The sequence below is a fragment of the Callithrix jacchus genome, chromosome 6 (assembly GCF_049354715.1).
Source record: "Callithrix jacchus isolate 240 chromosome 6, calJac240_pri, whole genome shotgun sequence".
Classification (NCBI taxonomy): Eukaryota; Metazoa; Chordata; class Mammalia; order Primates; family Cebidae; genus Callithrix; species Callithrix jacchus.
Window position 1 is genome coordinate 72,103,791 of NC_133507.1, and position 23,649 is coordinate 72,127,439.

A 23,649-nucleotide genomic window follows, 5' to 3' on the forward strand; every position below is an offset into this window, starting at 1 on the left:
GCTTTAAAGGAACTTGATTTTGAAAAGTGCCGACTGCAAATCTTACTGGTTTTTGTGTTATTTAGAAAAATATTTAAAGACCGTTATAGATCCCTGACCTCTGCACTGTTCTTATCAGTGTTTTCAAACTTTTCTGTACTTGCTGCACTTGTAGATAGGCTTTGTTTTGTGGTCCTAATTGAAAGGTGTGCCAAATGTGCACTTCCTTTAGCCACCGCATTCACAACTGCAGAATTTTCTTCTGCTTAGCTTATTTTCTTTCTTCTTTCTCCCTGCAGCCTGGAGCGTTGTTAAGCGTCGCATTGCCAAAGTGAGAGCCGCTGGAGAACTCATAATCCCAGCAGCGCCTCTTCTACTCCCCGAGTACCCGAGTGACCAGAGTGAGAGAAGCTCTGAAGGAGGGCACGCAGCTTGAAGGACGGTGGACAGATGTGACCGGGAGCCTGTGTTAAGGTAGCTGAGTCAGCTTTACCCAGGAGCTCTCAAAGCGGCGTTGCCAGAACCAGCAGTGCAGCCACATCAACAAATCACTTATTTTAAAACTCTTTGGCAGAGATCAAATCCACAGGGTAAATTCTTTGCCACAAATGATTATTATTATTTTTTTAATATGAATTCAATATGAGAAAGCTAGGACTGCCCTCATAGTTCTTAGTTCTGCCATTGCTTTCATAGTAGGCTTTGTGGGGTGGATCTGCACAGCTATTCTTTACATTTGGCCGAGTTTTTCATATAAACATTGCCAATGTTTCCCTACCTGTAAAATGCCTCTGCCATCCTTTTCACCTTACAGGGCCACCACATTAATTTTTTTCTTTTAAAATAGACCTTGTTTCTTTTAGAACAGTTTTAGGTTCACAGCAAAATTGAACAGAAAGTAGAGAGAGTTCTCATCTATCTCCCCAACACCTCCCCTACTGTCAATATCCCACACCAGAGTAGTACATTTACTACAATCAATGAACCTACATTGACACATCATTATCACCCAAAGGCAATAGTTTACATTAGGCTCAGTCTTGGTGTTGTACATTCTGTGGGTTTGGACAAATGAATAATGACATGCATCTGCCATTATAGTATTCTACAGAGTAGTTTCAGCACCCTAAATATCTCTGTGCTCTACCTATTCATTTCCTGTTTCCACTAGCCCTTGGCAATCACACTGGGCTTTTTACTGTGTCCATACATTTACCTTTTCCAGAACTACATTTTAATAATGTATTTCCTGTGGAGTGTTTTAAAAGCATAAAGAAGACTTGAGCCAGGCATGGTGGCTCATGCCTGTAATCCCAGTGCTTTGGAAGGCCAAAGACGAAGGATTGCTTGAGCCCAGGAGTTTGAGACCAACCTGGAAAACATAGTGAAACCCCATCTCTTAAAAAAAAAAAATTAGCCAGGCGTATTGGCGGGTGCCTTTATCTTCAGCTACTTCAGAGGCTGAGGCACATGGATTACTTGAACCTGGGAAGTTGAGGCTTCAGTGAGCTGTGATCGCACCACTGCAGCCCAGACTGGGCAACAGAACAAGACCTTGTCTCAAAAAAAAAAAAAGAAGTCTTGTTGTCCAGGGTGAAATACTATTAAGGGTGTGATAAGTTATGGGAGTAATAGGAATACCTACTTGGAATAGAGTCAGTAAGAAGTTTCTGTGAGGGAGGTCTGAAGTGCGAAATGTTGATGTGTGTGTCTTTCTGAATTTAGTGTTTAGGTTGCTTAGATATGGTTTGAACCGTGTATATGGAGACAGAAGCAAGGAACTCAGGATTAAATTCTGCCAGGATTGATCTATGCAGCCTTCTTAGATTTAATACTTTTGAGGAAAGTCTCTGATATAGCTGTTAGCTGCATTCTTTTCAAACGAGAGTCTAATGTATTATTATAAAACAGTCTTATTGTTGTTACTATTTTGAGGCAGGGTCTCACTCTGTTGCATAGGCTGGAGAGCTGTGATGCAATCATGGCACACTGCAGCCTCAAACTCATGGACTCAAGGGATCCTCCTGCCTCAGCCTCCCAAGTACCTAGGACTATAGATGCACACCACCACACCTGATGGTGGTGTTTATTTTTTTTTAGAGCCAGGGTCTCACTATGTTGCCCAGGCTGGTGTTGAACTCCTGGCCTCAAGTGATCCTCCTGCCTTAGCCCCCCATTGCCTTATATTTTATGTGAAAGTTAATTTTGATTATTTTATGTTAGATAATACAAAACAGTATAAAGCATAGCCATATCTAAAGATAAAAGTTCTTCCTTTTCCTCTTTCACCTTTGGCTAAAATCTTGGAATACAAACTTTCCTGTTTACAAACGTTTTCATATGCAGATGTTTTTATATACAAACAAAATATGCATATTAATCATGTTAAAAATTGGTGGAACATGACCACACATCCTATTTCACAACTTGCTTTTTAGCTTGACTTGGTATATTACAGATATTTTTCCTTTTAAGCGGAATTTAATGTCAGGGTGAGTAATCCCTGCCTAGTTTCCCTTCTATGGCTGTAACGTAATAATCACCAGTCCTCAAGTGAGAGGTTAGTCCATAATTTAAAGGGGGTAGGCGGGAGACCTTTCACATTAGGGACAAAACTAAGGCCATGACTATTGACATTGGACTTTTGGTCACTAAGGATGTTTTTATTTTCTAAGGCAGACGATGCACTGCTTGGGGCTGTTGCCAAGGCATCAGTTGTGTCAAATTTTTGTTTTTTGGAGGCTGTGTTAATATATTAGCATAGTTGTTAGTTCTGGCTACCATCCTGTGAGCATTTTGAGATACTTTTATGCCCATTTAAGGTGGTATGAGGTTGAATTTGTTTTAAGAGGAAGTAATGAATAACAGAGATGGAATTAAGAGACAGACTTTATTTTGTGTATATATTTATTTGAGGGAGAAGGAGATGATGGCTGTAGTTAATTGCTACCCCTGTGATTCTTAATTATGAAACAGGGTTAAAAGTGTTCAGCTCGGTAGTTTCCTAACGTGGTTAACGGTAAGAGTCACTAGAGAAGTTTTCAGGTATCTGGCGTTGGCAATGAATATTTGTATTTTTGTTATTTTTTTAAAGCATTTGTTTTTAGAAAGGTAGTATTATTAGTGCATAGAAGATTTAAAAGGCACAAAAGAGCGTAGAGTGAAAATTGAGTCTCCCTCCTCTGTCTCCCAAGTACCCAGTGACCCTTCTAGAAACAACTACTGTTACCGTTTTCTTGTGTATTCTTCCAGATATTTCAGAGTATATAATATACATGCATATAACCTATATTACAATTTTTCTTTTTTTTTTTACACTCGTGGTAGCAGTATCCACAGTTTTGTAACTTTTTTCATTGAAATAATGTTTCTTGGAAGTTCTTCCATCGTAACACTGCATTCATTTTTAGTAGATACTTGGTATTCCATTGTAGAGATGTGCTATCATGTATTTAACGATATTGATGGGCATGTAGATCATTTCCAGTTTTTATTATCATGAACAAAGCTATGGGGAATAACCTTGTGTATATATCATTTCAAACATGTGTGAGTGTATCTCTAGGATCCATTTCTAGTAGAATTGCTAGGTCTAAGGTTACATACATTTTAATTTTGGTAGAAATTTTATTGCCAAATTGATCTGTTTATAGACCTTAACAAATTTTAGATTTAACAGCAATGAGTGAGAACACTGATTTCTCCTGCCCTTGCCTGTCAAATATGACTGCCAAACTGATTATTTTATTTCTTAGCCAAAGTAATAGGTAAAAAATGGCAGTTTAATGTGCTTTCATTTGCATTTTTCATAGTTGGTTTGAGATTGAGCATTTTTTCGTAAGTTTAAAAGCCACTTTTATTTCTAGTTATCTTCTTTCTATGTTTGTGTTCTTTGTCTATTTTGCTATTGGGTTATGATTTTTATTATCAAAATATCACATCAAAATTATCGGTTCCCCCTTTTTTATCCTGTGATATGTGCTATTTATATTTTCCTCAGTTGGCCATTTGTGTAGAAATAATTATTATTTTGTCGTGCAGGTTATTAAAAATGTTGTATAGTTAAGATTGCCAATTTATTCACTCAAAGATTGTTTATTAAATGCCTCTTGTGTATGAGAACTTGTTCTAGGGACCAGGCTGTAAAATAGTTTAAACAAAACAAAACAGACCCCAGTTCTTGCTCCACAGCAGAACTTATATTCTTACATTGGAGGAAATGGTCAATATCATAGTATCATAGTTAAAAGACCTTTTTCCGTTTTTAGATTTAAAAACTTACTATCTTCTGGTTCATTCTAGTGTCATGTGGGCTTTTTTTTTAGATTTAAGCCTTTGATCCATCTGAAATTTTAGGTATGAGTTCAACTTAATTCTTCTCTAGATGCTCTGTTAATTAGGTTGAATTGCTGTAACCGAAGGACTGAAATATGCTATGGTTCAAAGAACACAAAAGTTTCTTGCAGGCCAAGAAACAGTATATTATATAGTATTACACTACAGTAATTGCCTCCTTGCCTTTCTTTATGAGTCCATCAACAAAGTGTTCAGACCTACAGATTGGTCTTGCATTATCTTTGTCTTGTAAGTCTCTTAAAACTGGGGTTTCCGCCTCCAGCCCATTCTTTCCCTTATAGTTTCTCTGTTGAAGAACCTGTTTTTTTTTCTTTGCTTAACAGTCCCAGTGTAAGCAAAACAGATCAGCGAAACAGCCCATATCCACTGATCAGTCAGAGGCTTGTGTTCCTTCTGTCTTGTGGCTCTAGTAATTGTTGCTGTGATTATCTGCATGGCCATATCTGAGTTGCTGCCACAGCTGGGTTCCCACCATGGGAAGGGCAAAGGAGAAAGTCCAGGGCTAGTGATCAGAAACTACAGACATCACTACAGATGAGAACTATAGTGATGAGAACTTCATTATAGGGGTATGTCTAGCTGCATTGGAGACTGAAAAGTGAAGTCTGTGTGGGCCGCCTTGCACCCAAGAAGAAGAAAAGAAGGAATTTTAGTGGAAAAGGAGCAGTCTCTGCCATATTGGCTAGTCCTTCCAATTTTACTGAACAGTCCCAACTTTTCTCCTTTGGTTTCTTTTATACTGTTATTTCCTATATAGATTTTGGTCTATTTCTGGGTTAACCATTTAGTTTCATTAATCTGTCTGCCTACTGATACAGCAGAATTTCATTGTTAGAACTTTTGAGGCTTAGTTTTTTTTTTCTTTTTCATAGGGGTAAGTCTCCCCATTTTAAGTCCTATTTCACAGAATTTTAATACGTGTGTGTGTGTGTGTGTGTGTGTGTTTAAAATATGAACTTTAAAAGAACCATATCTAGTTACCACCCTCTCCCCTCCATGAAGAAAACATATTATTATTGGGATTTTGTTAAATGTAAATACTTCATTAGTGAAGGGTCACATCTTTATAATGTTAATTTTTCTTATTTGACAATAGCGTTGCACAGTTCCTTTGAAAAACACTGGTCTGAACCCTAGACTTTCTATATCCTTTGACCTGTGGCACTTACTGACTTTTGTGGGAGGAATGATCACTTTATATGATGTGTTATTTATTTCAATGCGTGATTTCTGATTATGACCAGAAAACATACTTTTTTCACTATTCTATTCAAAATAAACTTCAAACTTGTAAAAAACAATTTCTTCAGGTTGAAGATAAGAAAGAGTTGATATTTCAGAAGTTTTTTGCATAAACTTATTTGTAATATATAAACCTGGGCTCATTGTTTGCATAGATATGATGCAGTGCTTGTTACTTGCTTAGTGTATGTATGTGTACGTGTGTATATACTTGTAACAACACGTATTCAGCTTTTGTCCTTTCTTTTTACCTTTTTAAGTATAAAATAAAACACAAATTTACACAAGAAGTGTACGTAGTTTAGTTAATTAAAAGGTGACTATTTCTGGTGCTCCCCATGCAGGCCAAGAAACAATATATTATATAGTATATGCACTATAGTAACTGCCTCTTTGCTTTTCTTTATGGGTCCATCAACCAGGTGTTCAGACCTACAGATTGGTGTTACATTATCTTTTTATGTCTTGTAAATTTCTTAACACTGGGGTTTCCTCCTTCAGCCCATTCTTTCCCTTATAGTTTCTCTGCTGAAGAACCTGGCAATTTGACCTCCACGTTCTTATTTGCTAGGTTTTGGTGATTGCATCCACATGGTTAATTCATTTTTTTTTTTTTACTGGCATCCATTATATGAACTCCTCAATCTGGGCACCAGGGATGCCCACTGCTACTGAGTGGGTCTTTATATCTAGGCCCACTTAGTGGACAGAACCAGGAATTAAATACTTATAAAATACTTCATGAGTTCATTCTGATACTTATGATTCAAATTTCGTTTATAAGGTTTTAACTTAACCATTTCTATATAAAACATCTTTATCTCCTTCATTTGACACAGAATTCTAGTCCTCAAAAACAGCAGAGGATGATAGAATACTCCATAGATACTCATTTGCTTTCTTTTACATTATACACGGAGTATTCTCAGTAGTGCCACAATGCTAACACCATACTGCTAGTTATGAAAACTGAAAACAATTTCTTTTTTGTATGCTATTTCCATTCTCCTTTTGATTTTGTTTTTTGTTGTTGGAGGGTGTTTGTAGTTGTTGAAAATTGGGCAGATTTAAACACTGATTAGCTCCTAGATGATATTTGAAGGAGGATGTTGGGTTTTAGTTATGTTTAGAAAAAGTCCTTTCAGAGAATTTGTGGGTGAAATGGTATGACATATGTGATTCTCATTAAAATACATCAGGAAGAAAATGGGAATGGAGGAAATAAGGCTGCTTATTTTTGAAGCTGGGGGTAGAATGTTGCTTATTTTTGAAACTAGAAGGTTTTAAAAGAAGGCATATTATGCTTTCTGTTTCTATGTAACTTGAACTATCTGTAATATAAAATATAAGTATTAATTTTATAAACAGTGAAAATTAAAGAACATATGGGAGGAGGGCATTAAGGAAGGAACAGACAGGGAGGGAGGAAATGCCTAAAGCATGGATGATTTTATTCTCAACCTGGTGGTCCAGCCTGGTGACTACAGTGGTTCCTGAGTCTAAGAAAATTGTAACAACTTGAGTGAAAAGAAAAGGCTGAGCTGTCAGGCCTAGACCAAGACTTAAGGCATGAGTGACAGAAGAGGAAGCCTCTACCCAAGGAAACTGAGAGGGATCAAAGCATAAAAAGCAGAGATACCAGAGAATGGGGCCTGCAAATCCCAGCTAGGGAAGAAGCCAAGGGAAGAAGGTGGTCACAACACCACATCCTACACAATCAGGGAGTGAGACCTCCTCATCATTCTCAGCATCACCCAATTTGCTGGGACGGGGGGGGGGTATTTCTAGGCCCCATCACCAACCACAACCTCTAGTGGGTGAGGCTTGGGAATCCATAGTTTGAAGAAGATCCCCTGTGAATCTGAAGGATAAGATAAGGACTCAAATGAGGTAGAACCTTAATAAAAGGTATTTTAGTGGATTGTCTAGGGCAGAACACTACGGACCGAAGACTGGCTGGAGGGTGTGGAGGATGCCTATGTAGATTGCTCTTCTAGAAAGTGTTTGGTCAAAGGGGGAAGAGGGTGGATACTGGAGACCTTGGGGCTGAGAAGGTGGTGGTAGTTGAAGCTGTTGCTTATGATGATATAAGAGAGATTGCCTATAAATGGGAAGGGCGTGAATGGTTTTCAGTGCAGGATAACTGAGTAATTGGACTATGCATGTCCTTAGGCCCTCCATTGCCAGAGAGATTACTTTTTGGAAAGAGAGATTTTTGATGGTTCAGGGAAAGCTTGGAAATACTCATCATGGATTAGATGTTTCTTTTACTTGTTAGCATTTTGAATTACATATTAAGGGGAGGAGAGTCACCAAAGTCTTCTCAGTGCCTTTGCTTGTCAAATTCTTATTGGACTGTTCTGGCCCATCCTTGAGAAAGGAAGGAAGGAAGGAATGGAGCCTGGCACAATGGAAACGGGGACCCCCCTCCCTGCCGCCATCATGTTCTTACAGTTTTCCCTTTTGTCTGTTTCCTTGACCTTTGTTAAATGGCAGTCTTGTATATATAGAACCTCCTAAAGGGGTTGCCTGGTACAGAGTAGTGTTTTTCAGTCGTTATACTTTTGGACTATTGGAAGGGTTCCCATGTTTCCACAATGATTTCATAACCACAGTGTTTGAAGGTTGTGGACAAGGACTGAGGTGAGAATACTGTTCTGTTTTCCACTGCCTTGGGGTCTTTGTTTTGTTTTATTTTTAGTTTTAATTTTACATGTTTTTTAGAGTTAGGGTCTTGCTCTGTTACCTAGTCTGGAGTGCAGTGGCATGATGGTAGCTCACTGTCACCTTTAACTCCTGGGCTCAAGTAATCATGTTGCCTCAGCCTCCAGAGCAGCTGGGACTACAGGCCCACACCACCATACCTGGCCAATTTTCTTTTTCTTTCTTTCTTTTTTTTTTTTGTAGAGATGGGGTCTCACAATTTTGCTCATGCTGGTCTTGAACTCCTGGGCTCAAGCAATCCTCCTGCTGGGATTACAAGCATGAATCACTGTGCCTGACTACATTTTATTTTTAATAACAGATTACATTCACCATTTTCAACTCTTACTGGCTTTCTACCTTTGTATTCTTGGGCACATCACCTATTTTTAAGACTTCATTCTTTCTACTTCATAGAGTGCATTTATTTTTACTTTTAACATTGTTTTCTTATTTAGGTCAGTGAGTGTTTCTGGTTAGGTGGGTGGTTTTTTGGTTACATCTGTTCTCTGATCTCTCTCCACCTGGTATCCATCCAGAACCTCTCCCTGCCTCCTATCCCCGTTGCCTCCTTGTTTCTGTTGTGGTTACTTGGATGCTAACCCATTCAACTTGTGCACTGACCCTGGTACATGGCTCATTTTCTTTCTCATGATCATATTTATACTTTTGATGGATATATTTAAATGAACAGCTGTGTGTTTGTTGAGTCATACCACAATTATCTGATTCTGCTTTAGCTGCTTGACTGGCAAAAGCATATTTCAAGCTAAATTGTAAGAGAATTCCATTAATCACATTCTCTTCGGGGGAGGGGAGAGGAGAAAGACCACTAAGAGAATTCTTTTCCAAGATTAATGTTAATTAGTGATTCCATTATTTAGAGTAGGTTGATCTGGTTGCTATTTAATGTGTCACTTGGAGAAACTTTACGAAGTTTAAATAACTATAAAAATAACTATAAAAGGTTTAATGATATCAGCCGTGTAGACAAAATTCCCTGGAATAATTGATGTGCAGATAGAGTTAGTTGCTGCTGGTCTATTTAAATAGATAAGGGGTCTTTCAAAGAGTTCCTTTATGAAAAGACCAGGGTTCTTGCTATAATTAATTGGGTAAGTATTTTGTTTTAAGCCTCCTGGAAAGGTAACATCCAATTCAGAAATGTTACAACTTTCCTTTTTTTTTTAAAAAAATGTATTAATTACTAACTGTAACCTCTGGTCGAAACTTTGGCTTCCATCAGCTGGATCTGTTTTTCTCCTGATGCTTCCTTGGGGTTCTTTCTAAAGGTTATTAATAGGCATGGAAGCATGGCTTTCCAAACAGCATCAATAACTGTTAGAAGCCTTCAGGGGAGATAATATATCAATTTCTGACTTGTAGGAGATGTATTTTCAAGATGCAGATGCTGTCTCAGAGGTCACTAAGGATGGCTCTGGGCCTGTCAGCTGGTGTCTGCAACTAGAGATCCAAGTAGTTCTTTCCAACTGGGATATTGTCCACCAGGGAGTTGTCTGGTACATCCAAGGTCTGCCAGTCGTCTTTTTTGTTTGGCTGCTTCTCTTGGATGACACCCATGAAAACTGGAATCCAAGTTACAAATGATATCTTTTAATTTATCTCAAATATCTGCTTGCTACTATATTAAATCAAGGACATACAAACCTACCCCTGTCCCCCCATTTCCTTGCTAGGCGGTATAAAGCTCAAACTTCACCTTCCTCTTGCCACACCAAAGTGTAGCCTAGGCTAAGATGCTAAAATGAATCTGCTTTAATTTATGTTGCGCACCTGGTCGGTGCCGAGGTTGAGGATGTAGCCATGAGGCAGGCAGAGTTCTTACTCTCATGTTGCTTACATGTTGGTATGTGGAGGAGGGAGAAACACAGTAAAAATAAATTACACTAATAAGTAAATGACAAATTTCACCTAGTTGTTAAGTTACATGAAGAAGATATGATGGGGTAATAAAGTTAATGGGGGTGGGGTGAGAACATCTGAGACAGGAATGGGTTTGGAGTGTGAGAGTGAGACGGAAGGCTTTGGTTAGGCCAGTGTATAAAAGGTGGTGTTTCTCACTATCACAGAAAATTGCTGCAGTGCCTGTCATTAATGACAGAGAGAGTGAGGGAGGGAGGGAGGGAGAGAGGGATCTTTCTGGCCTTGACATTCCTTTCATCTTATACTCACCGTGCCCCTCCCCCAATTATTATAGATTAATCACGTTAGCCTTAGAATTGGGACAGCTGTGTCAGATGGGCAGTGCTTCTAATACCATTTTTCTAGTCATGGGAGGGATAGAAAGGTCTACACTGTTAGGTTAGAGGGGAAACTTCAGGTCAGGCACAGAAATGAGACAGAGGGCTGAGATAGTGTCAACCTGAGGACTTTGGGAAGAAGTGGGATTTTAAATGAACTTCAGAGTTACATCTAGAAGAGCTTTATGGGAAGGAATAATGGGGCTTTTCCTGCCAATAGGTAAAAAAAAAATTGTTCCAGTCCCAGTTTGCAAAGGAGGGACAGGGAGTGAGCTGTGAGCTACATTGGGGAATGTAACAAAATAGCTGGGTGATGTTGGAGTCCTATCAGTTGAAACAAAGCAGGCAGACTATGGCTATTCAAAACAAAGGAATGAAGTGGAAAATGATGGACAGTCTTCATGTAGTCAAGCCTGGTGAAATGAAACCTAGTTTTGAGGTACCAGTAAGGCATGCAGCAGGTGATCAAAACACTGGATTCTCAGAAGTTTAGCCTAAGTATTCTGTGTGTATCTGGCAGGGGTGTAGCAAAGTCAGTTTCATTCTGTGTACAGTTAAAATAAATTTACTGGGAAGCCTTTGATTCTTATGTAGTAGCCTAAGCTAAACCTTTCACTTTCTTTCAATTAAGCCTATCTTTTTTCATCTTTCTTCATTTTACAGATCCTATTGTTTGCTTCCTTCCTTCCCAAACCGTATCTAGGGTCCATCTGTTACAGCTGGAATGTTTATAGTGTAACTCAGTCAAAACCCATTCTTTCCTGAAATAATCCATAATTATTTCCTCTAACTACAGGATAAACCGATCCAGGGCCTGGTTTTCAGTTCTATAGGACTTGTCCAAGAAGCTATTTGTATTCATCTATCATGAAAGATCAAATTACATGCTAATATTCTGAAAGTAACACCCCGCCAGAAACCCTCCAGCAACAGTGAAGTCTATATAAAACCAAGCCTTGGCAATTTACACATTGCCAGTTCAGACAGAGTGTGGTGGTAAAAATATTTAACAGGTCATTTTTGAACCGTAGAAAAGACCCTGACTTAACTTATATGGTATGATAGCTTCAGTTTAACCTTTCTGTGCAGCTATTACTGATAGCTCATGTCTCATTTCACTCTTCCCAAAGGCCCAGGTAGTTTGGCACAAGCTGCCTTTGGATTAGCTCATTGCCTTTCGAGTATAGAAAAGATATGACCGTTCTTGTATTATCTAATCAGCTACAGTGGCTGATATTGGCTCTGCTTGTGGTGGTTGATATAAGTCTATTTTCCTTGCAAGTTTCATGTCTAGAATTTGACTTGCCAGGCCTAACTCTGCCCCAACACGTGCCTTTCTGTTTCTAATTTGGGGGGTGAGTTTACGAGAGAACCAAAGAGTAGGGATGGAAGATGTGAACTAGAAACCAATGATGCATTATCAAAGAGGCTTGGTTTTTTTTTCCTAGGGGCAGAGGGAGAGAGGAGATAATTGGAGGTCACAGAGAAATATGAAATTGTTTAAGGTTAGAGAAATGGAAAAAAGGCATGATTGAATGGTGTACTAAATAATCATGAGTAAATGTTGTTTAAGAGGAAAATCAAGATTGTTGAAGTTCAGAAGAATTGAGGCTTGATAACATGTTAAGGGTGGCAGAGTGTGGTGGCTCACACCTGTAATCCCAGCACTTTGGGAGGCTGAGACAGGTGGATTAATTGAACCCAGGGGTTTGAGACCAGCCTGGGAAAATGGCAAAACCCCACCTCTCCCAGAAAATATGGAAAGAATTAGTCAGACATGGTGGCATGTGCCTGTAGTCCCTGCTACTTGAGGGGCTGAGGCAGTAGGATCATTTGAGCCCAGGAGTTTGAGGCTGCAGTAAGCCGAGGTCATGCCATTGCACTCCAGCCTGGGCCATGGAACAAGATCCTGTCTCAAAAAGTACCAAACAAACAAGCAAACAAAAACTGTTATGGATGACAGAACAAGATTGCTAAACTGTGGCTGGCTAGTTAAGTGAAAGTTGTATAGAGTGGTGGTTGATTAAGGCCTTTTTGACCTGTGTCCTTAGGCAAGTTTCTTCGACCTTCGTAGATGACTAAGAGAAAGCAGGATTCCACAAATTATTTTTCTGCCTTTGCCTCTGCCTTTTATATTAAAGAGAATTATTTTTCCCTTATGGACGGCATCGAACAGAATACATAAATATATATAAAGAAAAAAACTGTCCTGGAATTGTAGTGAGAGCCCTTACCAATGATGAGCAAGCATAGGTTAGAAAATGTCTTCACGTCGATGATGTAAAAGTCATTCAAAATAGGGGTGGGTGATTGTATGGCCTGTCTTCCAAGATTCTTACTTCTTTCTTTTATTTTTTTTGAGACAGAGTTTCGCTCTTGTTGCCTAAGCTGGAGTGCAGTGGTGCAATCTCAACTCACTGCAACCTCCGCCTCCTGGGTTCAAGCAATTCTCCTGCCTCAGCCTCCTGAGTAGCTCGAATTACAGGCATGCCCCACTATGCCCCGCTAATTTTTTTATTTTTAGTACAAATGGGGTTTCACCATGTTAGCCAGGCTGATCTTGAACTCCTGACCTCAGGTGGTCTGCCTCCCAAAGTGCTGGGATTGCAGGCGTGAGCCACTGCACCCAGCCCCCAAGATTCTTTCTAATTCAAAGATTGTTAGAAATTGAATTGAGAAGAGTATCAAGAATGTCCTTATTGAATGAATAGGTACTCAGTAAAGTATGTACTGAAGAATGAGGTTAGGCCACCAGGCAAGATAAATTAACATTTTGTCAAATTTTCCAGTGGGAAAGAATTTTAGGGTTCATCTTCTAACTTTCCCATCATCTTCAATATTATAGATAATGAAGTATATGCAACTCATAAGTTTTCAGAAACATTCTTTATTGCTGTATTATAGATTAGAATTAGATTGCCTAATATGGTTTCTGAAAGTTGTATATAGAAGTATATTATATTCTCAGTTATTCTGTGACCAATATCAGAATAATTTTTGGGGTAGTACATTGTGGGGTATCTGTAGCTTTATCCAGCTGTAAAATTGTGGTGAACAAAAAAAGTGCCAGACTTGGTCTCAAGCCCACACACATTAGAAATTGAGCTAAACGCTAGCTCCTTAACTACATGCAGTCTGATCTATAAGTGGAATTTGAAAAGTACCATGGGATTTGGAAAGTTGTTCTGTACTGCCCTGGTGATGTGTCTGTTTTTAGTAAAATATCATGGGAATGTTCTGTCTTCTAAGAAGGTAGGCCTGAGACATTGTAAGAGACAGTATTGATTTAAAGAGAGTACCTTAGTTAAGACAGGAGGTCTCTAACCATTTTCTGAATAGCGATTTTTCTTGTGTCTGAAATATTAAGATCAGTTACCAGGGATATAGGATCTTATCCAAGAACAGAAGGGAGATGCATGTATACAAGAGGCAGAGATTCATACTCTGAACCCTTCAGATAATATTTTGCAGTCCCCAGTAGCCTGTGATTTTTCAGTTAGAGATTTTGGCATTGCAGCCTTGCACAAGGATTTTGTTGAACCCAAACAAGATAAGCAGTTGTGAGTACCTTCATGCAAGTTTATAACTCATTTCAAAAATATTTAGGTGCATACATAAAATATTATTCCAACATTAAAAGAAAATAATGCTTTCTTCCTTGACTGTTAGACTTGCTGACTTCTGTGACGTTAGAGAGGTTAGTGAGCTTTCTAAAACTGTAGAACGGTGTCATTTTTGTCAGGTGTCCGGTTAGTGCTTAGTCTAAAATATCTGGTACCATCTGGTTATCTGATATATTACATAGACTGAGCATTTCCGGACTAACGCAGTTACTCAGAGTGTTGTCCAAGAAGTCTTAAGGCGCCTGAGACTTTCTCAGGGGTTTCACAAGGTCCTTCTTCTTCCAATGATATATGTGATACTGGATTTCCTATATATACTGCAGCCGGTAACAGAATGAATATAGATCATATGTGAGAATCCAGCTGTCTTTTATTAAGTTAAACAGAGATTTTTTAAAAAGTGGGAAAACAATGCCACTTTTCTTACTACATGTTTTTAAAAAATACGTCATAGCTCTTCTAAAATAAAAAAAAAAGGTAGTACGTTAGTTGTTATTATGAATAGAATATTCTAAAAATTCTGTTTAAATTTTTAACACTATAAATATAAAGAGATGTAGCCTGCATACACAAACTTCTCAGTAATGTTCAACAGTTTAAAGAAATTCTGAGGTCAAAAAGTTTAGAAAATACTGGAGTAAGGCAATCCCAGAACTATTGAATTATTGCCACTCCCATTTTCAACTACTAGTCTCTCTTTCTTTCCAGCTTACATATGAAAACTCCTTAGCCAAAAATATTTGAGAGCAGGAAAGTTGAAATTTTACTTTTAAAAAAATGATATTTTCTTTTTAGTGTATTTTAAAATTAAAAATAGATCCTTGGGACTTCAGGGTGAGATTTTAGCATATTGCTGTTTCTTATAATTGAAATATGGTCAGGAGATAGCAGAACGTTCCCTTTTCTGCATGCCTTTTTCCTTTCCTTTTGGGGGTACTGTTTTTTTTTTTTTTTTTTTTGAGACGGAGTTTTCGCTCTTGTTTACCCAGGCTGGAGTGCAATGGCGCAATCTCGGCTCACCGCAACCTCCGCCTCCTGGGTTCAGGCAATTCTCCTGCCTCAGCCTCCCGAGTAGCTGGGATTACAGGCACGCGCCACCATGCCCAGCTAATTTTTTGTAATTTTTAGTAGAGACGGGGTTTCACCATGTTGACCAGGATGGTCTCGATCTGTTGACCTTGTGATCCACCCGCCTCAGCCTCCCAAAGTGCTGGGATTACAGGCTTGAGCCACCGTGCCCGGCCGGGGGTACTGTTTTTAATAGCTGAGTTAGCTGGTCAGGAGAAGCACTGCAGACCCTGAACAAAATGGCAACCAGTAAGTAATGTTGACTTTTTTCCCAAAGATTTTTGGCAGATTTTGAGCTGTCTTTAAACAGTAGAGACTGAATTAGTCCCTACTGTTTGAGGGTCTGAATTTATAATTCTTTTTCTGTCTTCTATTTATGAGCCTAAATTATTGTTTTAATTTTGTTCACACAGTGATAATCTGTTAATAGGTATTTAGGACGTAGGCTTTTGCTGGCTTTGTGACATGGAAAATATGCCAGGGGTGATTGTTTCTTAGATTTTTTTTTGTTTAAATAGTAAAAGGAGTCTTGATTTTGAAGCTTATTAACTGTTGGCTTTTTCTATCACTTGAGCTAAATTCTACAGATTAAAGTTATAGAGATGATAAATCTCTTAATCTTGCCATTCCTTTGCAGGTCTCTGTGTGTGTGGTGGGGAGGGGGTGCTACTAATTCTTTAGAATTTAATCTTAAATTTAGCTGATTAATTCAGGAAAAATTCTGATTAAACTGTTATTAAATGTGCATCTACTTGGCTCTGGCAACGATGCACAAGATGGACTATAGATTTTGTGCCTGTGGAATTTAGAGTCTAGTGAGAGAGACAGGTGTTCAAAAGCACACACAGGTATGAAGGCACAATGATTAATTAGGATGATTTCTATGAGTGAAACTTAAAGTGGTCTATGAGAATGAGCACAGAGTATTTAAGTGTTTAGGCAGGCTTCTAGAAGGCAATAGCCTTTAGAGAAGCCACTGAGACTTATAGGATGAGTAGGAATTCAGTAGGTTGGGCCCTGAAAGAAGGGAGCATCACGTGCAAACGTCCAGAGATAGGCAGAAAGCGGCCTGGTGGGGGTGACAAGAATGGATAGTGGGGACTGAGGAACTAAGGAATGATGGTGTGAGCCAAGGGGGCAATGAAAATAGGTGAGTAGAAGGCCTAGAGGGCCTTCCCTCTGTTCTGACCCTTGCCTTCCTCTTTAGCCTTGTTGGGTGTGCTCCAACTTTTTGTAACTCTTCCAGACCCTTTGTATCCTGGCCAATCTTGTGTTTTTTCAGTCCTGAGGTTTGCCTTAAGTCCTCAGGACACTCCATGCTTGGTCTGGCCACAGGCACCTCCACAGAAGTGCCTTTTCCCGTAAGTATTACCCTATCTGTATCCTGTGTTCACCCTCTCCCACCACAGCCCCCACCACACTCACCCTTTTCCTCATACCTCTGCTCATCTTTCTGGTTCCTGGTTCCTTTTCAGATGTTACCTTCCCAGGGAACCTCTCCACCCTCCAGAAGGTCTCAAGTTGTTCTGTTTCTTCCCAACTCTTCATTCAGTTTTTAATGATGCAGACTTTTGGATGATTATTTGATTACTGCCATAGACATATTTTGTCAGTGCCACGATAGCAAGGGCCACATTTGTATTTGTCATTTTAGGTTTCTAATATGTAGCACAGTGGCTTTTGAGTAGTTTTTGAATGCATGAAGGACTGGGAATTCAGAAAGACTGAGATAAGAAATAATTTAGTTCAGCAGTGTTCAATCGTTTGTGATGACATATCCCATAAAAAGTTTTTTTGATGTACCCTCAATATGTAAATTGGCTACACATTTTATATAAAATAAATAAGTACATATTATAAAGCATAGGTAAAATAGAAATTAAATAATTAAGAATAAAATACTTAAGGTATTGCTAATGACAGTAGAATCATATTATCATCAGTGAAAGTCTCAGGCCACTCTGGATAATATATTTTTTTTTTTTTGAGACAGAGTCTCACTCTGTTGCCCAGACTGGAGTGCAGTGGCTCGGTCTTGGCTCTCTGCCACCTCCACCTCCCAGGTTCAAGTGATTCTCCTGTCTCGGCCTCCTGAGTAGCTGGGACTACAGGCGTGTGCCACCACGCTTGGCCAATTTTTGTGTTTTTAGTAGAGACAGGGTTTCACCATGTTGGTCAGGCTGATCTGGAACTCCTGACCTCGTGATCCACCCACTTCAGCCTCCCACAGTGCTGGGATTACAGGCGTGAGCCACCACAGCCGGCCGATAATGTTTATTATATATGACAGTGGTTGCAAATCCATTTTTCAAATATTTTCAGATTTTGAATTTGGGGAGACTGTTTCATGTCAGATTAAACTGAATATTACTACTTTTCTCTAGTAAAGTGGTTAAGGAAGAACCAATAGAAATGAGTGATTTTAAGTTCACCGTTTTCTTTCTCTTCTCTGGTGCTTGCATTAATAATATATGGTATCTCTAGTTTCTTTAATGGTTTTAGAACGCTCATCATTTGGGAAGGCTCTTTTCACTGTAAGTAGCCAATATAACCTGTAATTCCACTTAAACGGACCTTCAGAACTACAAGTATACCACTGTACTCTATAAACAAATGTCCACTCTTTATTATGTAACTCCTAGTTTTTCTGAACAATACCTCCTGTACTAGACTGTCATATAGAACTGAGATAGAGACCAGATTAAGTCTCAAGTTATTTTCTATTTTATTAGATTAAAACATTCTGATGAAAAACCAGCTTCATATTTTCATTCCATAACTCAATGAATGACTCTTGCTTGGTCCTTGGATGCCCACACCTGTTGTGGAGATGAGTGAACCGGTGCTGGAGACTGCCCTAGACAGATGATTATGATTCCATGCCAGGGGCTGAAATTACTGCAGAGGGAGAGGTGTTTCACAAAGGTCTTACCTTTGAGCTGGTATCATGTATGACAGGAGGCAGCAGTGGGGTAGGAGAGGGGTGGAGGAGGGGGCTCAGGGCAGTTCAAGCAGAGGGGAGCAAAAAGCATATTCATGTCCAAAGGTACAGAGATGTGTTGGAGGAGTCACATTCTGGTTGTGAGGGGCCAAGAAGAAGGATTTGTTTGTCTCCAAGAGGACCCACTATAGGAAAGATCTATGTGAACATGGAAATAAAAACAACAGTAGTAGTAGGGTCTTGCTCAAGTTTCATATGCTTTTAAAAATAGAAAAGGAAGGTACATAAAAGTTCCCTTTTCCTCTTCCCTTACCTTGCTTTTAGGAAAGGAATTGACTGAAATATAATTATGGAACCAAAGAGAAATAAATTTAAATGAAGGGTGGTAAGATATGATGGAGGTATGGTCTGTAAACAGACCACCAGCCAAAAAATTGATTAAAAAATTTTTTTTAACTGATTAAAAACAAATAGAGATGAGGTCTCACTGTGTTGCCCAGGCTGGTCTCAAACTCCTGGGCTCAACTGATCCTCCCACCTTGGCCTCTGAAAGTGCTAACCTATCATTAAAGAACTTTACCAACTTTTCCTTTATTTTGCCATCCAGAAAATTGCAACTGACCAAACTCTCACCACATTTCTGATATTTCATATTATTCAAATGGAAAAGTTTTCAAAAATTTTTACATGATTTTAGTTATTATCTATCCTTGTTAAGTTTCTTTAATGCAGAAGTGCATTGCTTTGCCTTAGATGGGGTTTTTGTTGTTGTTGTTTTCTTTGCTTTAGGTCTGTATGTTGATGGAGGTTGCTCCACCCCTAGTCCTTTTAAAGGAGAAGTAAGGCTCTAGCATAATAATTTGACTTGAATTATTCAGTCGCTTAATCTTAATGTCATTTAAAAATAGTCTATTTATGCTTCTCAGGGTATTTAATCTAGTGCCAATTGTGCATTCAATGGGGTAAGATAAAATTGAAACCTAAAATCTTTTGGGACTGCCTCACTTTGTAGCTGAAAATTTTTAGTTTTCTTATTGAGTTCTTTATAAGAGAGTAAACTTTGAGAAAGTACCCCTGGAGTGACTACTAGTTGGAAGTGAATATGACTGACTCTTTAAGGTGATATGTTTAGGTCCACATAAAAGGTATATGTTTAAATGTTGTAAGAAATAAGGCAATATATCTGAGGGTGATTAGTAAGAAGGGCCTTGAGTGCAGTTTGAAGGTGGTATGCTTAATTTGTCATCCTGCAGTTAGATGTTTGTGTTTTACTTACATCTCTTCTTTTCCCTCCACAGTTGTACAATGATAGATGGAGTGATGATTCTTCCTGTGCTTATAATGATTGCTTTCCCCTCCCCTAGTATGGAAGGTAAGTGACTTACCATCTTTTTGGGTTAAGATAAGTATTCTGTGATTTTTTTGACTACTGTAAACTACTTCTTAATCCTATCAAATTTAACACACTTTTTATAATAAATATTTGGTGATTATTGACTATTTTGAAGTAAAATTCTTATATACATTATATCTGAATTTTTATAGACACCTATTTTTTAAAAATTAAATATAACTTTCTACGTAAAATAAATATAGGTCCAGGCACGGTGACTCACACCTGTAGTCCCAGCACTTTGGGAGGTCAAGGCAGGTGGATCACCTGAGGTCAGGAGTTTGAGACTAGCCTGGACAATATGATGAAACCCCATCTCCACTAAAATATAATAATTAGCCGGGTGTGGTGGCGGGCACCTGTAATCCCAGCTACTTGGGAGGCTGAGGCAGGAGAATTGCTTGAACCCAGGAGATGAAGGTTGCAGTGAGCCAAGATCATGCCATTGCACTCCAGCCTGGGTGACAGAGCAAGTCTCTGTCTCAAAAATAAATAAATAAACAAATAATAAATATAAGGGATAAATAAGTGAAAATTCTGTAATTAACAATAAAACATTTGTTTAAACAAATGTGAGGCCAGGTGCAGTGGCTTGTGTCTGTAATCCCAGCACTTTGGGAGGCTGAGGCAGGCAAATCACTTGAGGTCAAGAGTTTGAGAACAACATGGCCAACATGGTGAAACTCCATCTGTCCTAAAAATATGAAAATTAGCTGGCCATAGTTGTGTGGACCTGTAATCCCAGAAACTTGGGAGGCTGAGGTGGGAGAATCGCTTGAACCTGAGAGGTGGAGGTTGCAGTGAGCTGAGATTGTACCACTGCACTCCAGCCTGGGCAACAGAGGAAGACTCAAAAAAACAAAAACAAAAACAAAACCAGCCCCTATGTATATATTACAGTATAGTTGGGCATGAGTCTATAAGAAGACATGATGAAGTGGTACATGCTTGCACCTCTATAGGTAATAATCGTCAGCATCTTTGAAAACAGATTGGTATTGGTGTGTTGGATTGGTGGCTTAGTTGTCACACATGGTCTCTTACCTTCAGTGATTGAATATTCTGAATTGATGAACAAATTTTGGTAGAATTAAAAAAAAAACATTGGCCCTTGATTTATATAGTAGTTATGTTTGTGGAATATTTAGTATACATAAAAACACAATAATACATGTATGACAGAATTAGGTACTGGTTTCAGTTCTACAAAGATTATTCATGAAAATGAATGCTCAGTGGGAGAGTTGATACTTGTGGGGCAAAGGCTATGTGTTGGCCTGTTTGGGATGGCATAACAAAAAGTACCAGAAACTGGGTGGATCAAAAACTAAACATTTATTTCTCATAGTTCTGGAGGCTGGGAAGTTGGAGTTCAAGGTGCTGGCAGATTCAGTCTCTGGTGAGGGTTCATTCCTCATAGACTGTGGCTTCTCTGTGTTGTCTCATGGTGGAAGGGGCTGGGTAGCTCTCTGGGATCTGTTTTATAACAGCACAAGTCGCAATCATGAAGGGTCTGCCCTCATGATCTAGTTACCCCAAAAGGCCCTTCTTCCTAATACCCTAACCTTGAGAGTTATGATACTGGCATGAATTTTGGGGTGACACAAACATTCAGGCCATAAAAGGCTGATTCTTAGTTGTATGACACCACCCAGGCATTTCAGGGCCTTTGGCGTCTCTGACCCTTGGTTACTTACTTTCATTACTCACTGTCTCATCCCCTCATTTCCAAAAAGTTGCTCAGGGATGGTCCTGCCCTTCTTGAAAATGACAAAATAGATAATCAAGAGAGAAAGGTAGTAAAAGTTACTCATAATTCCCTTCACTTACATGTAATTGTTTTAATATGTTGGTATATATTTTTCTAGATACAGAAAGTCTAAACTCTACTTTATCGTGCATTGAGCAGTACCCACTTTATTTTACAAGTGGTCCTCCATGAAGAGTGGTGCTTATTGTAGGAATCTCAGCCTCCTTATGATCAGATGGGACAGTAAGACTAATGTCCCATTACAGGCTCTTTGGGGTATAGTGGTCTTTATATAATTGATGAGTTTCCAAGGAGGCATATAATTTGACAAGTTGCTTTAGCCAACACTGAAAAAATCAGTACTTAAAATACTATAAGTCTATTTCATTATATATTAGGTTCATAGTATTTGATCTCCTTCCCATACTTACTGACATATATTATACTTCTCCATTGTCCTACATGGTAGCTGCTCATTACATACAGCGTCTGAAATGTGGCCAATGAGTGGAAATATGCTGTAAATGTAAAATATAAGCTGGAGTTTGAAGACAATAAAAATATAAATTCACCTGTTTTTTCCTACTGCTCTGAGAAATTTTGTTTCTGTTGGACAGTTCTGTTATAGACCATTTTAGATATCTAGCCTATATTCTACTCTAAGCAGCGTTGTTAAAGATATTCCCATAATATGTCACTTGTGTCAGTTAGTGCCAGGAAGGTATGGAAAAGGATCCTGAGTGGCAGTGTTGAAGGAATTAATAAGAGGAAATGGGCTGGTATTAAAGCTGGGAGGATTTGATGAGTTAACAGTGGTTTTCAGCTGGGGGTATTTTTATCCCCCAGGGGATACTTGACAATTACTGGAGACATTTCTAACAGTCAAGTTTCTAGGATTTTTAAAATCTCTTTTAAATTGCCAAATAATATGATTATTGTTTAAAAATCTAAGGAGTGTTGAGAATTAAAGTCCCTCCAAATTTCACACTCTTCCGTAGTTACCGTATCAATTCTGTATGATATTTTTGTTGTTGCTATTTTGGTGGTGTTTGAGACAGGGTCTCACTCTGTCACCCAGGTTGGGGTGCGGTGGCACAATCTCAGCTCACTGCAGTCTTTACCTCTCAGGCTCAGGCGATCCTCCCACATCAGCCTCCTGAGTATCTGGGACCACAGGATTGTGCCACCACAGCTAGCTAGTTTTTTTTTTTGTATTTTTGGTAGAGACGGAGTTTCGCCATGTTGCCCAGGCTGATCTCCAACTCCTGAGCTCAAGTGATCCACCCGCCTCGGCCTCCCAAATTGCCGGGATTACAGGCTTGAGCCACCTTGGCTGGCCATCAGTTCTGTATGATATTCTGCCCTTTAATTTTATTTATTTATTTATTTATTTATTCATTCATTCATTCATTCTGAGGCAGAGTGTCACCGTGTCATCTGGGCTGGAGTGCAGTGGCATGATCATGGCCTACTGTGGTCTCAACCTCTTGGGCTCAAGCAGTTCTCCTGCCTCAGCCTCTCAAGTAGCTGGGACCACAGGCAGGGCACCATGCCTGGCTGATTTTTGTGTTTTTGTAGAGACAGGGTCTCTCTCTGTTGCCCAGACTGGTCTCCAACTCCTGGGCTCAAGCAGTTCTCGCACCTCTGTGTCCCAATGTGCAGGAATTACAGGCGTGAGCCACCACACCCTACCTCTGTGGTATTTAGCAGTTCACATGATATCATAGGTGGACCTGCAGGGTAGGCAGGGTATAAAAAAAGAGAGAGGAAGAGACAGAGAAGTGGAAATGTAGTGTAAGGAGAGAAGGAGAGGTGGAGAGAGAATGGGAAAAGTCAGGGCGGAAAAGGGTAGTTATGGAGCAGTGTTAATAACCATGCAGTTGGTTTTTTTTTTCCCCTGCTTTCAGCTCTTAAGCTGTCCAAGAATTTGGCAACTAACCTCTTAATGCCACAGTGAACACATGTAATAGATATAACAAGTTAGTGCAGGCTGAAATGGAAATGGAAATAGATTGACACTCAGATTTTGCTATTTAATATACCACTATTGCTAAAATGTTTACAAGCATGGTAAACAGCGTATCATCCTTTAATTGTAATTGCTGGGTTTTTTTTTGTTTTTTAAATAGAATATCCAGTGAGTGCTATCGCCTGATGTACTCTAATCATAATAGCAGTGCCATCTTTCCTCTGACTCAACTCCCTATTGTGTGTGTGTGTGTTTTCTACAGAAGGCTTTTTTTTTTTTTTTTTGACAGAGTTTGGCTCTTTTGCCCAGGCTGCATGCAGTGCAATGGCACAATCTCAGCTCACTGCAACGTCTGCCTCCCGGT

At 39.1% G+C, this 23,649-nt stretch overlaps 1 protein-coding gene across 2 annotated transcripts in view; it reads left to right on the forward strand.

Moving 5' to 3' along the window:
* Window positions 1-276: 276 nt before the first annotated feature.
* Window positions 277-23,649, forward strand: part of ACVR1 (activin A receptor type 1) — an 84,234-nt gene continuing 60,861 nt past the window's right edge. Inside the window, exons 1-2 of one of the 2 annotated variants that reach the window (XM_054257610.2) lie at window positions 277-569; window positions 19,472-19,545. In XM_054257610.2, coding sequence (XP_054113585.1) covers window positions 19,479-19,545 — 67 coding nt within the window. In that variant the 5' untranslated portion in view covers window positions 277-569; window positions 19,472-19,478. The remainder of the gene's footprint in view (window positions 570-19,471; window positions 19,546-23,649) is intronic. The other variant, XM_054257609.2, reaches the window with a different exon arrangement.